The following is a 21639-nucleotide window of genomic DNA, read 5'->3' on the forward strand; positions in this document are numbered from 1 at the left end:
TGTACCTCTATGCTATACTCCTAGGTGAAAGGTGCCTCCAACAGTCATCAAAATCACAAACATCGTCTTCATTAGAGGACCCTTCCTTCCACGTAACCCTCAAGACGATTTTGTTAAGTGTCTGTGGACTCATGTCTTAAGGTCCTTTCATGTCTAGAACCCTTCATTGCTGTCTCCCTTCTTTCCATTTATTCCACCGCTATCTCAATGCAGACCCCTGCTGCTTCTTGTCTGGCTTTCAATCACAAATCTGACCACGTTAAGCCTGGCTCCCCATAACTTTCAGGGTCACATCAGGCCAGCTCCTCCCCGCACAGTGCTCTGAGTGCTCCGACCCTGACTTTCTAGCTCCAGCTCTGCCCCTCCCCAAGGCCCTAGGGTCCCTGCTGCCCCTGTCCCCTCCTGAGTCCTTTGGTTCAGTTCCCAACACCTTCACTTCTTTGTGTTATCCTGAATCGTCTTTCCCTTACTGATTCCTGCTCATCCATCAAATTTTAATTAAAGCGCTACATTCCCTGGGAAGTGCTCCTTGTCACTCAGTCTGGTTTAAACATCCCCCTAGGTGCTCTCAACCATTCTCTTGAGGTCTGTCATGGGAGGCGGTATGCTTTAACATGAAAGACAATGACTCTGGGACAGACAAAAAGTCTTTGGGGTCAAACGTCAGCTCTGCCACTTCCTATCTGTGTGGCCTTGGCCAGGCAACTTACTCGCCCTGTGCCTCAGTTTCCACATTTGTAAAGCAGAGATGTGAGTGGCAGTACCCACTGTAGAGGGTGGTCAGGAGAGTGGGTGAGATGATCTATGGAAAATGCCTGGAACAAGGTCTGAGAAATAATAAATCCAAATAATGTTGAACTATTTTTATTATTATCACAACTACTGATTCACTTGCCTTCTTTCTAAAACAAATAGAAAGACTTCTGAGGGAGAGAACCCACGCCTGATTTGATATGTTCTCTCAGTGTCCAGCACAGTAACTGGGACACAAAGGTACTCACTACATACTCATTGAATGAATGAATAAATTTGAATAGTAAATAAGTGAAATATTGAGTTAAAATTTTACCTTTAAAGTATGCTAATGAGTAAGATTGTGCTAATTTTATCTTGTGTGTCATTCTACTTGCCCATAAGATGTTGATGGCATCTCATTAACTTACTGTGCACCGACTCACTGTTCTTGGAGTCAAGAATCTTCCGCTCTTGACAGAAGGGCACCATGTAGTTAATTAATGTAACTGTTATTCTGGAAAGCAGTATGTAGGCATGAACCATGACAAAATTCCTTTAAGACACATGCAGGGAGGCAAAATCTGATATCAGAAAGAGATCAGAAAGCCTAACAAACTAATGAAAAAACATAGAGACTGTTTTACAAAGGTTTGACTTCAGAAACAACTTTTCCCGAGCTCCCGCTGGTAGCCAGCCGCAGCTGTAAAAACAGGTTTGCAGAGTGACTCACTGAAAGAAGGAAGGAATGGGTTCTCTAGAATTCTCCTGGAAATCCTGACAGGGAAGGTCTGCTTTAAAAAATGTGATCATGTGGAATATACTATAGAGCACATGTACCTCACAGGGCCTGGTTTTCCAAAGCCTTGCAGTTTCAAATATTGACCTTGTGGAGGACTGGAAATTTTCCTCAGGCTATAAAGTCTCTGGTGTAAGATAAAGATTTGTGGCACAGCAAGATTCCTGGCTCAAGGACAGACTAGTTACTGATTGTTATATAAAGATACTGGAAAATTGCTGGAGAGAGAAGGAATGTTTGCTAAGACCAAGCTGTTATTGATAGGACCACTTAATTGTCTAATGGAATGTCATCTGGCTTGATTCACTGAAAGTTACCAGCCTATACTGTTTAACTATAACCCCACCTATGTTCTCTTCCTGTAACTTCCTGGTCTGGAAAATAATTGCAGGAAGAGAACCCCAATTCAGGGTTAATTTCCCAAGGAAGGGCTGCCTCTCGCTGGAGGGTCCCAGGAAGATTAACCACTTCGGGGTCTCTCACTGCTCAGAAGAGATGAGCTTTTAGTAATCCTTTGCATCTCTGTCACCCAGGGGAAGAGGGGTGATAAATCCGTGGGGGGCAAAGCAACATAAAGCAACAATCGAGATGGCAGAAAGCCTTGGTCATGGCCACTTTTCCACTTCCTGTTTGCTTTGAAGAAGTTTTTCTCAGATACTGAAATCTGCCACCCCCACTCCCCATCCTCCATGCCCCTATGTCTCTTTTAATGATGAATGCCTGATGTCTGCCATTTGGGGGATCCTAAAAAGCTATTCCCACCCTTTATGGTCTATTAGCAGGTCCAGGGGACCCCGGGGAGAGACCAGCTTTCAATCAGTGCCTTTAATGCCCCACACATCTTTGCCCAAAGTTAACTACATGACAAAAGAAAAAGGATGCTATATGAGAAAGCAAAGTGACAATTCACCCTCTGTCACAGAATTCTCATGTTGTGGAAAGACCTAGAAAACTCTGAAAACATTTCTGAAGGTTTTTCATGATCAGAAGTAAGTGAAATTGTTTGATGCAAAAACACCTGCGCTCCTGCTCTGTCTACTTGGGTTGTCTCTCTTTCCACTCAGGTGTGGTTTTACGAGACGTGAGGATATCAAACAAAGGCAGCAGAAATCCAAATAATTTTATAGAAACTTAGAGAATTACCCACCTGTGGAATTGTCAGTTTTCTTTTTTGACCGTGAGATATTCCTAAAATATGATCCGATTAATGTAGAAGTTAGAAAATAGTTTGATTCGATTAATTTTAAGTGAGGGAAATGAAAAATCCCTCTTTAATAATTTTAATCCATAATTCAGTAAAGAGAGTTTTACTTAATTAATTTTAACTCTAGGGACAGAATATCCTTAGTTTTCTTTTCAATCACATCTGGCTCAGATCAGTTCTGCAATGAGAATCCTCGGGAAGATGCTAACGGGTACAGCTACTAGACACTGAAATAAATGTTTCACGAATATCCACGTTCTGTCATCATAACGACCCCCACAAATTAATATCCCCATTTTACAGATCAGGAAGTTGAGCTTCAAAAAGATTAAGCAATTTACCCAAGGATTTAGATATGAATCTAAGAATGCTATCTCCAAAGTCTGTGCACTTTCTGCTATATCACAGTTTACCATTAAGAAAAGAATCTAATAGGAGAATTTCAGCAGAAAGATGTTTATCTGATATTCCCTTTTTTAAAGACCATATTGAATAATTATAACTATAAAAAAGAGAAAAATATTCTATCAGATACTACTGGGAAATGGATTTGGGATCATTCTCGAACCAGACCCAGTAATGTAAGCATTCAGATAAAGGGGACGGACTTGGGGTGAGGTGGGTGGGGACTTGCTCACATGCTGAGTGGGAAGCTGAGATTTCATGGAGGGACCTAGGGACACCAGTTGGTCTCCCCGTCCTGGCTGAGTCTATGGTCTTGCTGCCTCTGACTTTGTCTCAACAGCCAGGAGAGCCTGGCGTTTGCAAATATTCACCTAACCTGTAAGTCTGTGGAGCATCAATTCCTAAAGAACTTAGATCTTGAGGATAAAAGGGTGCTGGTGAGACAAGGATGGCCCTTCTCAGATGCCCTGGACCCCTGCTTTCCACAGATGGTGGGTGTCCAACCACGAGGCCTCACTAGTGTCCTGGGATCCAGGGCAGCTTAGCTGAGCCAAGCAGCATCTGCTCTGCTAGTTTCTGTGTCTGTGGCTAAATGCATTCAGAACCTACCCTTTTTGAGGGTGTGTGTGTGTGTGTGTGTGTGTGGTGGGGGCCTCTTTTGGAAAGCCGTAGACTCATCGTTTCATGGGATGACACGGTACTGTGGTCTCCACAGCTTCCTGAACTCACATAGATGCGACTTGTATTTATTACTCTTGTTTTCGTTCATGTTATTACCCCCATGCCCTGTTCCTCTGACCATTTTACACATTCCTGTCTCCTCTTGACCCCGTCTCTTTGGAAAACAACCACACACAACAAGAAACCTTGAATAGATGTTCTTCTCCCACACTGTGAGGGCAGTATGTTCTGTCTCGCCTCCCTTGATAGCGCTGTTCAGGAATCTCTGCATGAGCCTGATTCCTTGACAGCATCCCCAGGACAGGGACCCTGGCCAGAACTCAAACTTGAACTTCTGTATTACCTTTTCGTCTTATTTCTGGAACAAAGGAAACCATCCATGTTTGAGTGAGATGGAGCTACCTAATCAAGGCTAGGACCAGCCTAAGGTGACAAAAGGGGACGACTCATGAGCTGACGAAGAACATGTACTCACATTTCAGCTCAAGCTTGATGAAATCTTCATTCCCCATATTTTCAAGAAACACTCCTCGGGGGGTTAATGTTTTGAAGTAGAATGAAATGTCAGCGCTGGTTTCCCCTTGGAAAGTGGAGAAGTGCAGGTAGGACGATGGGTTTGGGAAAGAGGCTGCATTCCAATAATTCCCTGTGAGAAAAAACCAAACACAAAGAAGGTTAGTTTATACCTTGATTATATTGAATCTGATTCTCGAGATTAATAAACCTTCATCAGCAACAGCCCGTTTCTTTTTATCCCGTTGAACACATTGCACCAAATCCCCACAAACATATCTTTGACTTTCCAAAAGTTATATGTGTACATACATAAAATATTTTATTTATGTATGTATGTATTATTTATTTGGGCATATAAATATTTTAAACATTAATATGCAAAATTTACATAAAACACATCGAAATAAAAATATTTATTTTATGTATATAAAATATTTTATTAAAGACTGATAGTTGGGGTTCCTACCAAGAACAGTCCTGGGGGTACGCTTGGGAGTAAAGGCCAAAAAGGTGAAAATGGAGAGAAGCCCCTGGTGTTACAGGTGGGTGGGTGGGGGCTGTTTTGAACTCCTTCATATGTACTTCTCTGACTGTCATTTGGTACAAGAAGCATCTGGGCTAGACCTAAGCATGGTAAAACAGGAACAAAGTTTTGGCATTCTGCTCTTGCTTCTCATCCACCTTTGCCTTGGAATAACCAGTGCCTACTCTGGGTCAGCAGCTGCTCCAATACCTGGTGCAGGTGTGGAAGGGAGGAGCTCAGAACAAGGCAGAATCAACCAGGTGGGGCAAGGGCAGTGGCTTCCTCACCTCTCCTGCATCAAACCCCTAGGGGTGAGTTGCCATTAAGGGAGTGTCTCCCCCTTAACCAGTTTCCCCCTGGAGACTCCAGGTGAAGCCCTGGGCTGTGGGGTTGTTTCTTAGAGTGGGGGGTGATGAGCTGAGCCTGCCTGAGGGCTCTCAATAAGCCTTGGCCCCTGAGCTCTTGGGGAAGGCACGATTGTACCTGCCGCCCCTCCCCACTTGTTGTCTGATAGGGGAGCCAGTGTTCCCTGGAGAAAAGCAGTTTACAGGACTAAATACAAACACCAAACTGGATTACTCCAATTCCATTAAAGTAGATGAACCAAGAATTTAATATGAGACCAAGAGTTGGCTCTCAACTTCATCTCCAGGGGAGAAGCCCCTTTTTCATGTGTACATTTCTGAGCACATTTACTATCATAGCTAAAGACTGAAATTCATGGGTGTGTTTTAAAGCAGTTACTAAGGCCTTTAGCTTTAATACTAAACCCAACTATACATATATATTTGAAAATGATTTTTGCTGTATCTTTCCTCTAGAGAACACAATGTATCAACTAAGTTTACTCCACTAGTTTCTATTCACATATAATCTATATTTTTTTGTTTCTTTTATGCAAATTATGCATATATGCAATATCAACTTCAACCACTATCTTTAAACAGAAGTAACTGTGTTGGTACTGCCATGATTAAGCATAATTTTAAATTAAACATAATATTGATATATTATGAGATATTACAATTTTATTTAATGAATACTGTTTAATTCATATTATTTGTTTTTGTACTTAGAGACATTTAGGATACAGTGACATCTGGATAAGTGTGTGGCACGTTAAAAGATAACCTTAGACACGTTAAAATTAACATTAAAATTTTAACGAGTTATTTGAACCTTCCATGATTCATGAATCAGACAGCATCAGACCACAAGTCGTTCAGCACTCCAATGGGGTGGGAGTTTGTGGAATCAAGACTAAGAAAATATTGGATTGGTTAGTGTAGAAAGTTCCTAGTTAGAGGTTAGTTGGTGCTTTGTGATTGGTTAAGCTGAAGTTTCATTTTATTGTTTACATTGAATTGGGTTTTGATTTGCTACATAGGACCCCAAGGCTCTGGAGCTATCTCAGCCTATGGCACTTCTATTAATTGTTTCAACAGGCAATACATAACAAGTAAGTCAGTGCAAAATGTGTTTGCAAATGTCTTAATTAAGGTGAAAATAGTGGTGAGGGGAATGGTGGAAGAATCCACTATTTTTAAGGTGTCCCAAAAGTCTTAGTGTAGTTTTAAGCTATATTTTTCTTAAAAAAAACAAAACAACAACAAAATTCCACAAAATCATAATTTTCAGTAGGAGAAAAATAGGCTAGTATCCTCTTGGGAAGAGGACTATTGGATGATACTGCGTAGGATGACACTGAAAAAGAAAGGCTCTTTACCACTGTTGAAGCTGCTATCACTGGAGACTGAGCCCTCCTCCTGGCTCAGCATCCGGGTTAGTAGAGAAGTTTGGGTTTTCCTGTAGCAGCCGCCCATTGTGAAGGACTCTTATGAGAAAACCTAAATCAGGAGTTGCAACCCTCTCACCCATCAGAGTCCCAACGCTGGGAGGGATTGAAGATGACTCCCCCAGAGCCAGAAGGCTTCCGCTCACCCTAATTGGGTAAGAGCTCTGTAACAACCCTAGAACCTGCAGAAATCAAAGCCACCGGCCATAGTCCAGCCTTAAGCAGAGCAATTCTGTCTCTTTAGGCTATATCCCCAAGACATGAATGTAATTAACATTTTAAAATTCCAATCAAGTACCTTCTTACTTTCTGAGGTGGTAATGTATTAACAGAAGGGCAGTTGTCTAAAATGATTCCAGAAAAAGGAAAGCTAAAAGTAAAACTTGTCAGTATTTATTTGGGGTCCGGCACTGGTTATTCAGACCAAAATATCCCCTGGGAGGAGAAGGGTAGTTTAACCAGTTATTCTGGTTTGATGAAATATCTCTATAGACCACAATTCCATTTGTACTAACTCTATGCTCACGAAGCAACTTCAGTCTAATTTGGTCTCTTTTTTTTTTTTTTTTAAATTTATTTATTTATTTATTTTCTTTTTTTTTTTTAAATTTTATTTTGTCGATATACATTGTAGCTGATTAATGCTCCCCATCACCAAAACCTCCCTCCCTTCTCCCTCCCCCCCTCCCCCCCAACAATGTCCTTTCTGTTTGTTTGTTGTATCAACTTCAAATAATTGTGGTTGTTATATCTTCTTCCCCCCCCGTTTGTGTGTGTGTGTGTGTGTGTATGTGTGTGTGTGAATTTATATATTAATTTTTAGCTCCCACCAATAAGTGAGAACATGTGGTATTTCTCTTTCTGTGCCTGACTTGTTTCACTTAATATAATTCTCTCAAGGTCCATCCATGTTGTTGCAAATGGCAGTATTTCATTCGTTTTTATAGCTGAGTAGTATTCCATTGTGTAGATGTACCACATTTTCCGTATCCACTCATCTGATGATGGGCATTTGGGCTGGTTCCAGCTCTTGGCTATTGTAAAGAGTGCTGCGATGAACATTGGGGAACAGGTATACCTTCGACTTGATGATTTCCATTCCTCTGGGTATATTCCCAACAGTGGGATGGCTGGGTCGTATGGTAGATCTATTTGCAATTGTTTAAGGAACCTCCATACCATTTTCCATAGAGCCTGCACCATTTTGCAGTCCCCCCAACAACGTATGAGAGTTCCTTTTTCTCCGCAGCCTCGCCAGCATTTATCGTTCATAGTCTTTTGGATTTTAGCCATCCTAACTGGGGTTAGATGGTATCTCAATGTGGTTTTGATTTGCATTTCCCGGATGCTGAGTGATGTTGAGCATTTTTTCATATGTCTGTTGGCCATTTGGATATCTTCCTTAGAGAAATGCCTACTTAGCTCTTTTGCCCATTTTTTAATTGGGTTGCTTGTTTTCTTCTTGTAAAGTTGTTTGAGTTCCTTATATATTCTGGATATTAATCCTTTGTCAGATGTATATTTTGCAAATATTTTCTCCCACTCTGTTGGTTGTCTTTTAACTCTTTTAATTGTTTCTTTTGCTGTGCAGAAGCTTTTTAGTTTGATATAATCCCATTTGTTTATTTTTCCTTTGGTTGCCCGTGCTTTTGGGGTCGTATTCATGAAGTTTGTGCCCAGTCCTATTTCCTGAAGTGTTTCCCCTATGTTTTCTTTAAGAAGTTTTATTGTCTCAGGGTGTATATTTAAATCCTTAATCCATTTTGAGTTGATTTTAGTATACGGTGAGAGGTATGGATCTAGTTTCATTCTCCTGCATATCGATATCCAGTTATCCCAGCACCACTTGCTGAAGAGGCAGTCCCTTCCCCAGTGAATAGGCTTGGTGCCTTTGTCAAAGATCAGATGGCAGTAAGTGTGTGGGTTGATTTCTGGATTCTCTATTCTATTCCATTGGTCAGTGTGTCTGTTTTTATGCCAGTACCATACTGTTTTGGTTATTATAGCTTTGTAGTATAGCTTAAAGTCAGGTAGTGTTATGCCTCCAGCTTTATTTTTTTTGCTGAGCATTGCTTTGGCTATTCGTGGTCTTTTATTGTTCCATATAAATGTCTGAATAGTTTTTTCCATTTCTGAGAAAAATGTCTTTGGAATTTTGATGGGGATTGCATTGAATTTGTATATCACTTTGGGTAGTATGGACATTTTCACTATGTTGATTCTTCCAATCCAAGAGCATGGAATATCTTTCCATCTTCTTGTATCCTCTCTAATTTCTCTCAGCAGTGGTTTGTAGTTCTCATTATAGAGATTTTTCACCTCCTTGGTTAACTCAATTCCTAAGTATTTTATTTTTTTGGTGGCTATTGTAAATGGGCAGGCTTTCTTGATTTCTCCTTCTGCATGTTCACTATTGGAGAAAAGAAATGCTACTGATTTTTGTGTGTTGATTTTGTATCCTGCTACTGTGCTGAAATCATTTATCAATTCCAACAGTTTTTTTGTAGAGGTTTTAGGCTGTTCGATATATAGGATCATGTCATCTGCAAACAGGGACAGTTTGACTTCATCTTTTCCAATCTGGATGCCCTTTATTTCCTTCTCTTCTCTGATTGCTCTGGCTAGTACTTCCAACACTATGTTGAATAGGAGTGGTGAGAGTGGGCATCCTTGTCTAGTGCCTGTTCTTAAAGGAAAAGCTTTCAGCTTTTCCCCATTCAGGATGATATTGGCAGTGGGTTTGGCATATATGGCTTTAATTATGTTGAGATACTTTCCCTCTATACCTAACTTATAGAGGGTCTTTGTCATGAATGAGTGCTGAACTTTATCAAATGCTTTTTCAGCATCTATAGAGATGATCATATGGTCCTTGTGTTTGAGTTTATTAATATGGTGTATCACATTTATTGATTTGCGTATGTTGAACCAACCTTGCATCCCTGGGATGAATCCCACTTGATCGTGATGAATAATTTTTCGTATGTGTTGCTGTATTCTGTTTGCTAGTATTTTAGTGAGGATTTTTGCATCTATATTCATCAAGGATATCGGCCTGTAGTTTTCTTTCTTGGTTATATCTTTACCTGGTTTTGCTATCAGGATGATGTTTGCTTCATAGAATGAGTTTGGGAGATTTGCATCCGTTTCAATCTTTTGGAATAGTTTGTAAAGAATCGGTGTCAATTCCTCTTTGAATGTTTGGTAAAATTCTGCTGTGAATCCATCTGGTCCTGGGCTTTTCTTTGTTGGGAGCCTTCTGATAACAGCTTCAATCTCCTTTATTGTTATTGGTCTGTTCAAATTTTCTACGTCTTCACGGTTCAGTTTTGGGAGCTTGTGTGTGTCCAGAAATTTATCCATTTCCTCCGGATTTTCAAATTTGTTGGCGTATAGTTGTTTATAGTAGTCTCGAATGATTCCTTGTATTTCAGATGAATCAGTTGTAATATCGCCTTTTTCATTTCTAATTTTTGTTATTTGAGTCTTCTCTCTTCTTTTTTTTGTTAGCCATGCTAATGGTTTGTCAATTTTATTTATCTTTTCAAAAAACCAACTTTTTGATTCGTTGATCTTTTGAATTGTTTTTTGGTTTTCAATTTCATTCAGTTCTGCTCTGATCTTAATGATTTCTTTCCGTCTGCTAACTTTAGGATTGGATTGTTCTTGTTTTTCTAGTTCTTTAAGGTGAAGTGTTAGGTTGTTCACTTGCCATCTTTCCATTCTTCTGAAGTGAGCATTTAATGCAATAAATTTTCCCCTCAATACTGCTTTTGCAGTATCCCACAGGTTTTGGTATGATGTATCATTGTTTTCATTAGTTTCAATAAACTTTTTGATTTCCTGCTTGATTTCTTCTTGGACCCATATGTCATTAAGTAGAATGCTGTTTAATTTCCATGTGTTTGTATAGTTTCCAGAGTTTTGTTTGTTATTAATTTCTAGTTTTAATCCATTGTGGTCTGAGAAGATACATGGGATAATTCCAATTTTTTTGAATTTATTGAGACTTGATTTGTGACCTAATATGTGATCTATCCTGGAGAATGATCCATGTGCTGATGAGAAGAATGAATATTCTGAGGTTGTTGGGTGGAATGTTCTGTAGATATCTGCCAATTCCAATTGGTCTAGAGTCTTGTTTAGATCTTGTGTTTCTCTACTGATTCTTTGCCTAGATGATCTGTCTAATATTGACAGTGGAGTGTTCAGGTCCCCTGCTATTATGGTATTAGTGTCTATTTCCTTCTTTAGGTCTAATAGAGTTTGTTTTATAAATCTGGCTGCTCCAACATTGGGTGCGTACATATTTATGATTGTTATGTCTTCTTGATGGATCAGTCCTTTTATCATTAAGTAGTGTCCCTCATTGTCTCTTTTTATGGTTTTTAGTTTAAAGTCTATTTTGTCAGATATAAGAATAGCCACTCCAGCTCGTTTTTCTTTTCTGTTTGCATGGTAAATCTTTTTCCATCCTTTCACTCTTAGTCTGTGTGAATCTTTATGGGTGAGGTGGGTCTCTTGTAGGCAGCATATAGTTGGGTCCTGCTTTTTGATCCAGTCAGCCAGTCTGTGTCTTTTAATTGGGGAATTTAAGCCTTTAACATTAAGAGTTGTTATTGAAAGGTGTTGATTTATTCCTAGCATTTTATTGGTTGTTTGGTTGTCTTAGGTGTCTTTTGTTCCTTGCTTTCTGATTTACTGTTTGGTTTCTTTGTTTGTTGGTTCCTTAGGTTGTAGATAGTGTTTTTGTTAGCTTGTTTTCTCTTCATGAATGCCATTTGTATTGTACTAGCGGATTTAGATTTTTCTTAGGTTTTTATGGCAGTGGTAGTTATTTTTCAGGAACCAAACCCAGTACTCCCTTGAGGATTTCTTGTAAGGGTGGTCTTGTGGTAGTGAACTCCCGCAGTTTTTGTTTGTCTGAGAAATATACTATTTGCCCCTCATTTCGGAAGGATAGCCTTGCAGGGTAGAGTATTCTTGGCTGGCAATCTTTGTCTTTTAGTATTTTGAAAATATCATCCCATTCCTTTCTAGCTTTTAGGGTTTGTGATGAAAAGTCTGATGTTAACCTGATTGGGGCTCCCTTATAGGTGATTTGACGCTTCTCTCTTGCAGCTTTTAAGATTCTCTCTTTGTCTCTGAGTTTTGCCAATTTGACTATGACATGTCTTGGAGAAGGCCTTTTTGGGTTGAATACGTTTGGAGATCGTTGAGCTTCCTGGATCTGAAGATCTGTGATTTTTCCTATACCTGGGAAGTTTTCTGCCACTATTTTGTTGAATATGTTTTCAATGGAATCTCCATTTTCTTCCCCTTCTGGAATACCCATGACTCGGATATTTGAGCGCTTGAGGTTGTCTGATATCTCTCTCAGATTTTCTTCCATGTCCTTGATTCTTTTTTCTTTCTTTTTGTCTGCTTGTGTTATTCCAAACAGCCCATCTTCAAGTTCAGAGGTTCTCTCTTCAACTTCGACAAGCCTGCTGGTTAAACTCTCTGTTGTGTTTTTTATTTCGCTGAATAACTTCTTCAGTTCAGCAAGTTCTGCTACATTTTTTTTCAGGACATTGATTTCCTTGTATATTTCCTCTTTCAGATCCTGTATACTTTTCCTCATTTCATCATGATGTCTAGCTGAGTTTTCTTGTATCTCATTCAGTTTCCTTAGAATTATCACTCGAAATTCCTTGTCAGTTATTTCAAGGGCTTCTTGTTCTATAGGATCTAGAGTATGAGATTTATTAACTTTTGGTGGTGTACTTTCTTGATTTTTTGTATTTCTGGTGTCTTTTTTTTGGTGTTTATTCATTGTGGCAGGGGGTTTCACAGTCCACCGGTTTGAGACTAATGACTAACTAGGATGTTGCTGTGGTTGCCAATTTGGTATGGCTCCCGCCGTGACTGCTCAGTTGGCCTCTAGTGTCTTGTGTGTGTGGTTGCCTCGGGTCTTGGGCTTCTCCGGGGATCCACCTTTCTGGTCAGCTTGGACTCTGCTGGGCTGGTGGATCACATACCACAGGGTGTGTGATCTCTGTTGAGCTTTCACTTTCTGTACAGGACTTCTCCCCGTTCCGTGTGCTCTGGCCCAGGCTGTTAGATCGTGCAGTGGCGACCCCACCGGGTGTGTGGTTTCTGTCGAGTCTCCGCCTCCCTGGCCGCACGTCTCCCCCCTCTGTGCACACTGTGCTGGGCTGGGGTGTGTCTTCTGCACCCCTCGTCTATCAGCTGGGCCTTCAAGACCCTGCTCAGCACCGCCTCGCCCAGGAAGTCTACCAGGTTTCTGCTAGGCACAGACGACCGGTCTCTCTGGGTGCCTTTGTAGCACTGTGTAGATCTTTCTCGGGTCTTGTTCACCTTTGTATCCCCCCGGTATAAACCGAGTCTAGTGCCCGCCTGCAGCCTGGTCTCCGGCAGGTTCAAGCGGACCTGGGAACTCTCCTACCACACTATTCCCAACCAGAAATTCGTTAGGCTTTTTTCCAAACTGGTGGTCGCAGAGATGGTATCTGCCTCCCAGTAACAGGAAGTTTACCGGGGCCGGAGTCCAGGGTGTGGTGGAGTGACAGACAGCCCGCCCGTACTTCCTAGTCTTCCCAACACTGGTCGGGATGCCCCACACCCCCAGCCCCGCCAGAGAACCGCGGAGGGAGTGGGAGAGGAGGCCGGCCCGCAGGGTCCGGAAAGCCCTGCGCCAGGCCAAGCAAATGGGCTCAGTGATGGCCGAGCAGGGCGGAGCTGCCCGCACCTGGGAAAATGGAGGCAGCACCGGGGCAATGAGTGGCCTGGTGGTGCAGGCGGGAGCCGCGTGGGCATCCACCCCCCGAACAGAGCTGTGCCAGGGATCACTCACAGTGCTGTGCCAGGTCGGGTGCTCGCTCTGTCTCTGGTTTGTTGCTTTCCGTGTTCTCCGCGCTGCCGCCTCGGGCTGTTCAGTCGCGGCGCCGCTCGGGCGCTCCCAGGAATCTTCTTTAATGCCGGCCTGAAACCTCGAATCCTGAATAGGGCAGCTGGCTGCCTTCAGTGCGGCCCCAGCCTCCGGGATCCTGGCTGCATCCACAGCAGCCCTGGCGCCGTGTTCCCTGTTTCAAGACTCGCTTTTGCAGCTAAGAATCAGTTCTTCTCCTGCTCCACACTTCAAAGCTGTTGCCTGTAAATGAGGCAGCCTCTCCTGCCGGGGGCAAAGTGGCGTTGAGCTCCCACGACCGGCCAGCAGCAGCAGTCCTCCCTTAAGAGATGGCCAGAGGAAGGTCCACAAGTTTCCCGGCTGCCTGAGGCCCAGTGGCCACCTTTTCCACCTCAGCTACTCCGCGCCAGCCGCCGCAGCCGCCGCCATCTTGAAAAACTCTAATTTGGTCTCTTGAATGGACTTATCATGCCTTGTACAAATGGTGTTTATCAGTATCCTTGAAATGTTTGGAGTATCACATGATACCTTTGGAGTATCACATGATACCTTTTTGAGTTGTCCCAAATTTCTGGATGAACTTATTAAATTAAATGTGATAACTATTATCAACTAGACTGGTGGTATCAGAGTTGGGGTGTCAAACTCAGGAGGTACCAGAGATGATCTCTTTTGGCACAGACAGAGGATATTTGAACTTCTGTTTATTTTTCAAAGCTCATCCTTTTAAACATCTAATTTAGTTATACTTTATAATGTACACATACATGAGTACAGTGGTACATGGACAGAATTTATAAGTAGACATGCTTAATGGGATGTGGGCTTAAGGCTTTTAATGAGTGGAATATAAATAAAAAAGTTCGGATGCCTCTGCTCCAGACCCTGGTAACCCTCTCTGCATCCTGTTCTGAGGAGTCTGTTGCCAAGTTTCTGAGATTTTTGATATAACAAAATAACATGCGTGCTTTTTCCAGTGCCCATTGCAATTCATGATGCAAGGGGCCTACAGCATTATTATTGTCTGTTTCTCTTACTCACAACTGATTATAAACTCCATGAAAGCTGGGATAAAACCATTTCATCTCTGTAACATTTGGCCTCAAAACATAGATGGTACTCAATAAGTAATATTAAATTATGAACAAGTGATTAGTTGCCCCTCTCATTTACATCCAATTCCACTTCATACGCAAAGTCCTCCTGGGATAAAATGTACTTTCCAGTCACCTGAGTATTGGAGACGATAAAATAAATATAAATAAAAGCTAATGGGTTACCTACTGATAACTGAACACTGCTTCTACTAGCAGACCATAATTTTCCTTACCTATGACTTTATTTCTATTACTCCCTGTGACTTTATTGAACAATGCCATGCATTTGCAAGACTGATGGTCTCATAACTCGAAGGTTATTGAAGTAGCTGCAATTGGTACTTGCTATCAAGGTCAGTGCTGTGGAGGGTAAAGTGACACCAGATGATAATACCAAGTTGTAGATAGGAGATTGGCCATATGGCAAGGACTGAGCCAGAGCAGATGGCGGGGATTGGGCCAGTGTGGACAGGTGGAAGGGGCAAGGTTGGAAACCGAGAGGGAAGGTGTGAAGTGGAACAGAAATAAGCTTCTGAGATGGAAGGGTCTGTCCACAGTTACCGAATAAGGAGGTGGGTAGAAGGGGGTCAGGGGTCTCCCAGGAGCAACAGTGACCAAAAGTTGGGCAAAATGGTTGGGGTGACATTGAAGGCTCTATAAACTTGAAAATGAGTCATTCATGGGAGAAGCTTTTTAAGTACATGCTGGGCAAGGCCAGGGATCATCATGTGTGATGAGAGGAACCAGGAAGATTCCTCCAGCTAGTGCCAGAGCGTGGACCAGGACAGCAAACCAGGCGTTGGTGACATCCATTGTCACTGCCAACCTCAGTCCATCATTACATAGTGGAGAATGCACTATCATATATTCATCTAAATTCCTGTTAAGCCACTTACTTTAATCTGACCAATGATTATTTGGTCTGGGATTCCAACTTCAAAATTTCTAAGGGTATTTTCTGATGGGCAGCATTTAATTTTAAATTACATGTACATAGCTACAAAAGTCTAGTGGTGCTAGAAGGGCCATAGTAAAAAGCAGCTCTCTCCTGCCTCCCATCAAATCCAATTCCTTAGAGACAACCCTTTCTAACACTTTCAACTCTTTTAGTTACACCCCTGTATTTTTTTTAAATACTTGGGCAGACATTTCTTAATTTATATATTTTAGGTATTCTCTATCGATTTTCCTAAATGCAAGATGCGGATTTACACGTTTATAAGCCACCTCCCTAGTTCCTTTCTCTACGTTCTCCCCAAATACCCAAATCACAGATTGTTGATTATATTGAAATTCAGCATTTATATTTTGAGGACTGTGTATGTATTATTCAGTAATGAGCCAAGTAGTAAAATCTAATTGTATTTTCTTTTTTTGTATTTTTTTTTTGTTTCTCTAGAATCAATAATTAACTATTTTTAAAATTTCCTTTGTTTTCTGTGTACCTGTCATGAATTCCAAATTCTCTAACGCAACTGTAAAACTCTTCTCAAAAATTTCCCCAACAACATTAAACACGTCAGGTAATCTACAGTCACTTTTTGTCCTCTGGGAGGGTCTTCTCCAGCCCTCCGCCTTTCTGTTCCATCCACACTGGTTCTTCTCAGGGCCCTGCATGGCTCTTGTCTTGGGTCCTCCCTCTGCCATTATTGTAGGGACGTCCTTTTGACACTCTTTGGTATCACATTCCCAAATTTTGGGATCCCATGATACCTCTTTCTAGGACTGCATTATCATTTTCCTGAAACACGTTCTCAGATAACTTGTTGAAAAAAGGGGTGTTTGAGGTTAACTTTCCAAATTCTTGCTCTTCTGATGAGTCATTATCCTACTTTCACACTTAACTGAGGAACTCTGGAAAGAAAGCTGTCACGTTGTTAGGATTGCTGTTGAGAAAGTCAATGCTCTCTGATGACCACGCCTTGTACATAACCTATATGTATTTTCTCTCTGGATACATTCAGGATCTTTCCTTTAACTCCCTTAATTTAAATTTCATATGATTGCTTTGGTGTGGATCTTTCTCCCACCTCAGGTCTGAGACTTCAGCAATTTCTCTGATCCCACCTTCTCAAACGCCTGTTAATTTTAGATCTCTCTATATTTCTCTTGCTCATTTTCACTCCTAGTATCTTTTTTTCTTAGTGTTCCACTTCCTTGCTCATTTCCTTGGCTTTATTTTCAACACTGCTATTGTGTTTTAATTTCAGTGATCACATTTTTAATTTCCAAATATTATTTCTTATTTTTGGGTAGTCTTTTTTTTTTTTTTTTAATAGCACTTTGTTCTAGTTTTTTTGGACACAATGTGTCAAATCATTTTTACCTCTCTAAGAATATTAATTTAACTTCCAAAAGTTTCTTCTGCTTTCTGAATTGTCTCTGTTTCTTCTGAGATGCCCTATCACCCCTCACCCCCAATTGTTAGTTTGGAGATCTTTCTGTCATGGGTTTGTGGCATTACCTTAAATGGCTGGTGAGACTTGCCTATCCGTTCACACACAGTGAAGTGCTGGGATGCTGACTGGAAGCTGTGGGGTGTGTGTCTGGGGTGGTGGAGCATTTGTTGATTATTAGGCTTCATTGCACCATGGAGAACTCCCTGTCTCATTGAAAGGTTCCCAAGTGGCAGTATCTGTGGCTTTTTTTTTTCCTTTTGGTTGCAGAACATTCAATTTCTTGAGAAAATAATTCTCCGGTTTTCTCATGAGGAATACATGTCTGGTGGTCAGGGTTGTGGGAGCTGAGAGGGCGGTGGAGGGGGAGTTCAACTAGGTTAAGTAGATTTCCCCATCTTTACTCTGTTTTTATTAAGGAGTTTCACCCCATTTTCTTTGGTGCTTGGTTTCTGGAGCATAAACCTCCCACCCCCTGCTTGTTAGAACAGGACAGTCACCGGCAGGGCCAGAGGAAGGGAACTGGGGATCTGAGCAACCCTCACACTGAATCCAGCCTCCACTCCGGTTCGGAGCTGCCAACTCCGGTGCCTGAGCCTTGGCGTTCCCAGCTCGCTGCTCACCCGCCTTCCACAGCCTGGACTTGGGTTTTCCTCAACTGTCAGGAATGAAGTGGCTGAACTTGTCAGGTGTCAAAGTTCCCCCACGAAAAAGGAAGGGAAAGAGGTGACAGAGGGAGGTTACAATGTCCATGTGAGCCAGGCAAGAACCCTGCTGCCTTGGCGGTGGTGGCACCTCCAGGGAGCAGAGCTTGATGAGGTGGTGGGAGGGAGGGGTGACAGGAATGAGTTCCTGTGCCTGCTCCAGCCTGTCTGTCACTTGGCGGAGCTGCCTTTAACTGGTTCCACGTCTGGGCTCTGGAATCAGACGATCTGGTTCCCATTCTGGCTATATCACCTTAACCGACTGGGTGGCACTGGGCAGATTACTTGACTTTCCTAAATTTCTATTTTTTTTCATTTGTACAATGGAATAACAGTGGAATCTCTTTTATAGGAAGGATTTGGTGCGAATCATGGGAGGTAGTCCATGAAATGCACTGGGCAGAGCGCTGAGCACAAATAAGCATAAATAAACGTAAAACTCACTACTAAACTGATGGCTTTTGGTGTCACTCATAGTTGCCCTATCCAAGGGCTTGGCCAAGGAGTGTGGAGGATGGGAAAGGGGTCCCTTTTCCTTAAAGGTGTGAACAGTAAGACGACACACCCTGAGCCTGCTCTGCCTCAGAGTTAATTCTTTGAGGGCAGAGCAGCAAACAGTGGCTGGAGGCTGAGAGCCAATCCTGTGGCTGCGACCGCTGCAGCCAGCTGACAGCCCAGGCTCCTCCACGTGGCCCCTCATCTCTGCTTCTTTCCTCTGCTCCCACTCATGGCTCTCAAAACTCTGCTCCCTGTTTCTTCATCTCCTCACTGGTGTTTTAAAAATCCCATTCAGAACACACAAATGGTAGTTACTTCTGAACTCTGACAATATGTTATATGGTTTTGTAGAATAGCTATTAAATGAAAGTCTGATGAAAGGCAGGGTGACCAGATGGCTAAGTGGGTGGAGTTACCCAAACAATAGAAATCATTTCATTTGAGCAAAGGTTGACCAGAGGCCAGTGCAGAGTAGACTGAGTGGCAGGGACATGTGGGGAGAAGCTGAGACCTGATGTGCAAGCCCTTGCTGTCTCCCCACAGAGGGGACAGAGGTGAGCAGGAGGGGGAAGAGGCAGTGGTGGAGGGTTTGTGTTTGGCTCATGGGGCGAAGATGGTGTGAGGGTGCCCTGGGCTGCAGTTTGGTGGGGAGTATGTTTGCTGGGGTGGCACGGGGTGCCAGTGGTCTTGTCCATTTTCTCCCAATTTAGTAATTTCCTCAGGCCACCAAATGACCCTGTACTGGGACTGCACTGAGAAGCGTATCTATCTATAGCTTCTACTTTAAAAAGACTAATTCCTCTGAAAATTATTAGTGACCCCACAGTTAGAGATTTGAGGATTCTTTGAGTTATGCAATGAGCCTTCTATTGTTTACTATGGGCTGGGTGCTGTTTACAACAATAAACCAGATGGCTTCATTTGCATGCAGATTTGACTCTATTTGTAGAGGTTTCCTTATGGGTAGGAAAAAAATCACTTCCTTAATTAAAGCTTTTTTGCACATTCAGGTTAGGGAACAGTAGCTTTCTTCAGCTCCAAGCCTCATTTTGCAGGGCAAGCTAAATCCAAAATGAATGGCTGCAAGTTAAGATGCTGCCCTTGAGCTTGAGGCAGCTGCTCTTTCTGCAGGATTTCATCCTCTCCAGCAAACCTTTTCCACCCAAAAAGATAATACTGCCAACTTATGAGAGGAGTCAGCAATATAAGTATTTCACCCTGTCAAAGTCTCTCTTTGACTTGGTTCCTTTGGGCTAGAATGGGGATGGGTCCCATGGAGGAAAAGAACATGGTGGTGAAACCCTCAAGGTCATGATGCTGAGGTGCCCCCTGCACTACCGTGAGCTGACCGATAGCTGGACTCTGGGGGGATGTGGTAAAACTGGCTTATTCTTACTTAGTCATGGACACTATCAGGTATTGAACCCACTCATGGAGCATTTAAATGTAAATGGTACTTACTGGGTAATTTTGTTTTATTTTGAATGCTTGACACAGTTGTGTGTATTTGGATGTTGGGAGGGTGGGGAGCAAGTCTGTTTTCTTAAGAAGCTTTTCAGACTCTCCACATTAGGCCCATAAACTTCCTCAGATTTTCTTTATTGGGGCTATTAGTTATGCATCAGCTATCCTAGGTATATTGGGGTTCGAAGTTAGCAGTTAATAACTGGAAGTGGATAAATGAATAACTAGGTGTAATGGAAGCTTTTAGATTTCCTGTTCTTCACTCAAATTTCTGTCTCGGGTAAGCCCCAAAGGTTTCTACATGATTGATTCCAGAGAGGGAAGGACTAGCAAGACTGGATCTCTTGTACCCTGGCAAATAGGGGATTGGAGGAAGATCTGTATGATTTAGCAGAAATAAAACAACATGACATTTCTTGCATCTGGAGGTTGTAGAACAAATTTATATCCACTCCTTGCAGGTTGATATCAGATGCAAGAAATATTGCATGGTTTTATTTTTGTTACAGGGAAAAGAACTGTGGTTACTAGAGGTGGGAAAGGGGAGGGGGTGAGGGGGCAGGGAGAAGCTGTTTAATGGACATAAAATTACAGCTAGATAGGAAAAGTATGTCCTACTGGTGTACAGTCGACCCAGGAATCTATAATTAACAACAATTTACTGCATGTTATCAAATGACTAGAAGACGGGAGATCAAATGTTCACAAAGAATTATTTTGCAATAATTCCCTGATTAGATCATCACATACTGTAAACATGTATTGAAGCATAACTCTGTACCCCATAAGTAAGTATAATCAATATATTTCAATAAAAAATTATTTAAAAAAATTTAACAAATAGTGTAATACGCTGAGGTGGCCATAGGATGGCGGCTCTGGGGATTGCCTAGCTTTTAATGCTCCTGTGTCCCAGGGATGAATACATACACTTTCTTTTCTTTTCCTGAGCAATTTCACCAACTCATGATTTCTGGTACTAGCCATAGGTTAGTGATTTCCAAATTTATTTATCCAGCTAGATTTCTCCTATGAGTTTAAGATTAATATATACATTTCTCGCTGGACAGCTTTCCAGGCAGCTCAACCTCTAAATGTCTGTAAGTGAGCAAATGGTTCTTCCAAATTAACTCTACCTGCAGTGTTCTCCGCTGTGGAAGGTACAGCTTTCCTCACTCTGCCACTCAAGCCAGAAGCCTTGGAGTCATTCCTTGGTGTCCAGTCAGTCCCCGAGACGTCACTCCTGCATCTCCTAAATGCTCTGCAGAGTGTCCCCTCTTTGCCATTCCTTCTGCTGCCCTGGCTCAGGCCCTCGTCTCTTGTCTGGAAGTTGCAGCAGCCTCCTAACTTCTGCTTCCAGTGTGGGTGATCTTAAATCCATCCTTTACAAAGCCAACGGAGAAATCTATCTACGATGCAAAACTGACCATTTCACACTTATGCATAAACCCTGAACAGTTCCAGATAGCCTGCAGAATATATTGCATCCTCCTTCACATGGCATATTAAGCCCAGGCCTGCTTTCCTCTGCCCCTTGCCCAGAAGGTATCTCCAGCAACGGGCAGCTCCCCTGCTCCCACCACCACTGTGCAAGTGTTTATTTGCATAGTCTTCTCTCTCTCTCTCTCTTTTTTTTTTTTTTAAAAAAAACTCTTTTAAAATTACTAAATCAGCATTATGTAATCAATGTCTAATTCACATTACATCTAACACTTCCCAAATTTTCTATGCTAATATTTTGATCCCATAAATGGTAAACAACTAGGACTTTCAAATTTACCCAATTAAAACTATTGAAAAAAGAGGGTACTAATGTATGTGGGTGTATTCTTAATTCTTCTGGTTGTAGTTTTTGTCAAATTTGGAAGAATTATAAAGTTGAAAAGTAATTGATTTGAAACAGATAAGTTGAAAT

The 21639-nt window shown here is 41.9% G+C and overlaps 1 protein-coding gene across 1 annotated transcript in view; it reads right to left on the reverse strand.

The window, feature by feature from the left end:
* CNTNAP2 (contactin associated protein 2) overlaps positions 1 to 21639 on the reverse strand; it is a 1419793-nt gene that overhangs the window by 235446 nt on the left and 1162708 nt on the right. The window contains exon 16 of the mRNA XM_063100985.1: positions 4297 to 4467. Within this exon, the coding sequence (XP_062957055.1) occupies positions 4297 to 4467 (171 nt within the window). The remainder of the gene's footprint in view (positions 1 to 4296; positions 4468 to 21639) is intronic.

The sequence above is a fragment of the Cynocephalus volans genome, chromosome 6 (genome assembly GCF_027409185.1).
Source record: "Cynocephalus volans isolate mCynVol1 chromosome 6, mCynVol1.pri, whole genome shotgun sequence".
Lineage (NCBI taxonomy): Eukaryota > Metazoa > Chordata > Mammalia > Dermoptera > Cynocephalidae > Cynocephalus > Cynocephalus volans.